This window comes from Chiloscyllium punctatum, chromosome 6 (genome assembly GCF_047496795.1).
Source record: "Chiloscyllium punctatum isolate Juve2018m chromosome 6, sChiPun1.3, whole genome shotgun sequence".
NCBI classification, from domain to species: Eukaryota; Metazoa; Chordata; class Chondrichthyes; order Orectolobiformes; family Hemiscylliidae; genus Chiloscyllium; species Chiloscyllium punctatum.
The window spans coordinates 1,615,670-1,617,926 of NC_092744.1; the positions used below are offsets into that span (position 1 = coordinate 1,615,670).

The window sequence follows — 2,257 nt, forward strand, 5'->3', positions numbered from 1 at the left end:
AGCTTATCTCTCCATGCTTCAGGCTCACTGCCTTTATTCCTGATGAAGGGTTTTTGCCCGAAACGTCGATTTCGAAGCTACTTGGATGCTGCCTGAACTGCTGTGCTCTTCCAGCACCACTAATCCAGTATTCAAAGGGTCAGGCTCCAAAATGGAAAGAACAGGGTAATTTTCAACAGAACAGAAATGAAAGATAAAAAGCAGCCAGTTTGTCACATTTCATTCTGTACTTTTATTCTTTCAGTATTGTTTTTCTTTTTTAAAATACAGTGACTTTGATTTGATTTGTTCAGATGTGGGGATGCTCGGGTTGGAGAGAGATGGGGCTGGGAACTGGTTCAGAAGCACTTCCTGTGCACGATGTTGGCCCCTACTTCCTTGTACTCAGAGGCCAGCACCCACATCTGCTGGAAGGCAGACAGAGACGACAGGATCGAGCCCCCCATCCACACTGAGTACTTTCTGTCAGCGGGAGCACAGACTTTGACCGGGGTGCCCGTGGGTACCATCTTGGTCATCTCCTTGAGCATTCTCTCGTCCATGCCTGGAAAGAGGCTGGAGCCTCCGGCTAGGATCACGTTGGCATATAGGTCTCTGCGGAGATCAATGTCACATTTCATGATGGTATTGAAGCAGAGTTTGTCAATGCCAGGTGCCTCGATGCCAATGTTGGCTGGCATGAAGAGAGTCTCGGGACAGCGGAACCTCTGGTTCTGGATCTTGATGACCTGGCCATCGGGCAGCTTGTAGTCTTTCTCCACATCGGCAGGCTTCTTGCACATCTCAGCCTGTACATCTACCGCCACGTAGCAGAGCTTCTCCTTGATATCCCTGACGATCTCCTTCTCGGCCGTGCTGACAAACGAGACCCCACTCTCAGTCAGGATCCTCACCAGGTACTCAGTCAGGTCCCTGCCACCCAGCTCCAGCCTCAGGACAGCGTGGGGCAAGCAATAACCCTCATAGATGGGCACTGTGTGGCTGACTCCATCACCACTGTCCATCACACAGCCTGTGGTCCTGCCTGAGGCGTACAGGGCTAGTACTGCCTGAATGGCCACATACATGGCGGGCAGCTCAAAGACCTCAAACAGCACCTGGCACATCTTCTCACGGTTGGCGAGTGGGTTGAGGGGCGCCTCAGTCAGCAGTGCTGGCCTCTCATTTGCCTTGATCTTCAGGTCATTGTCATAGATATACCTCCAGACCTTTTCCATGTCCTCCCAGGAGGTGACAATGCCATGCTCTACTGGGTACTTGATGCTCAGCACCCCCCTCTTGGCCTGGGCTTCCTCGCCAATGTAGAAATCCTTTTGGCCAGCCCCAATGATAAGTGCCTTCTGCCTGGGTTTGCCAATCACGTTGGTGAAGATGGAATGGGGCTCCTTGTTCCCAGAGATACCTGCCTTGATCAGGCCTGAGCCATTATCGATAACAATGGCAGGCTGTAAGTCCCCCATGGTCCCAGAGAGGGTGAGCAAGGAATTAGACCCAGCAGAGGCTCACTGAGCTCCTTTATACACACACACACACACACACACACAGACTCTCCCTAAAACACACACCCTCACCCCCCCACACACACACACAAACACTCCCCTCACACACTCCCAAACACACCCTCACACCCCCCCCGACACACCCCCTCACACTCCCCTGACACACCCCCCTGACACACTCCCCCTGACACAACCCCGGACACACTCCCTGAGACACACCCTCCCTTAGATACACACCCTCCCTCAGGCTCAGACTGATACCTAGCGCCCACTGTGTGCTCTAACAGATGCTGCTCAGGCGCCAATGAGGTTTTCCTGGTGCCAGCCCATGGCTTTTACCTTCCTGGGAGGTTTCTGTGAGGTCTCTCCCCAACCAATTGTGACAATCCGTCAGTATTATGAGGAAATAATCATTGCTGAGCCGCCCCGCGTCAGTTAGCAACCTCTGCAATACCTCCCCTCACCCCTCTCCCGGCACAGGAACTGCTCCCAGCTCCTTCCTCAGCGTTTCTCAGTATCCTCACTGAGACACAGGGGCTGGAACCTCCCATTTCTCAGTATCCTCACTGAGACACAGGGGCTGGAACCTCCCATTTCTCAGTATCCTCACTGAGACACAGGGGCTGGAACCTCCCATTTCTCAGTATCTTCTCATATACACTATCCCCTCAGGATTCTTGTCTATAACCAACACTACACCAACAATAATTAGTGTTAAATATAAATAAAAGCATGCCATCAGTGTTTTTCGGGCTACA

The 2,257-nt window shown here is 52.3% G+C and overlaps 1 protein-coding gene across 3 annotated transcripts; it reads right to left on the bottom strand.

Moving 5' to 3' along the window:
* Positions 1-305: 305 nt before the first annotated feature.
* On the bottom strand, positions 306-1,465 carry LOC140478657 (actin, cytoskeletal 1A-like). Of its 3 annotated transcripts, none has more exons than XM_072571886.1 (2): positions 1,338-1,465; positions 306-1,208 (listed from the first exon to the last, which is right to left on the bottom strand). In XM_072571886.1, the coding sequence occupies exons 1-2, from the start codon at positions 1,458-1,460 to the stop codon at positions 339-341; spliced, it is 993 nt and encodes a 330-aa protein (XP_072427987.1). In that variant the 5' UTR covers positions 1,461-1,465; the 3' UTR covers positions 306-338. The 3 variants fall into 3 exon arrangements, with proteins under 3 accessions (XP_072427987.1, XP_072427988.1, XP_072427986.1); XM_072571887.1 differs by having other exon boundaries at positions 306-673; positions 857-1,465; XM_072571885.1 differs by having other exon boundaries at positions 306-1,465.
* Positions 1,466-2,257: the final 792 nt, after the last annotated feature.

Coding starts and splice junctions, on each gene's coding strand:
- LOC140478657 (XM_072571885.1), bottom strand. CDS start 1,460: ATGGGGGACTTACAGCCTGCCATTGTTATCGATAATGGCTCAGGCCTG.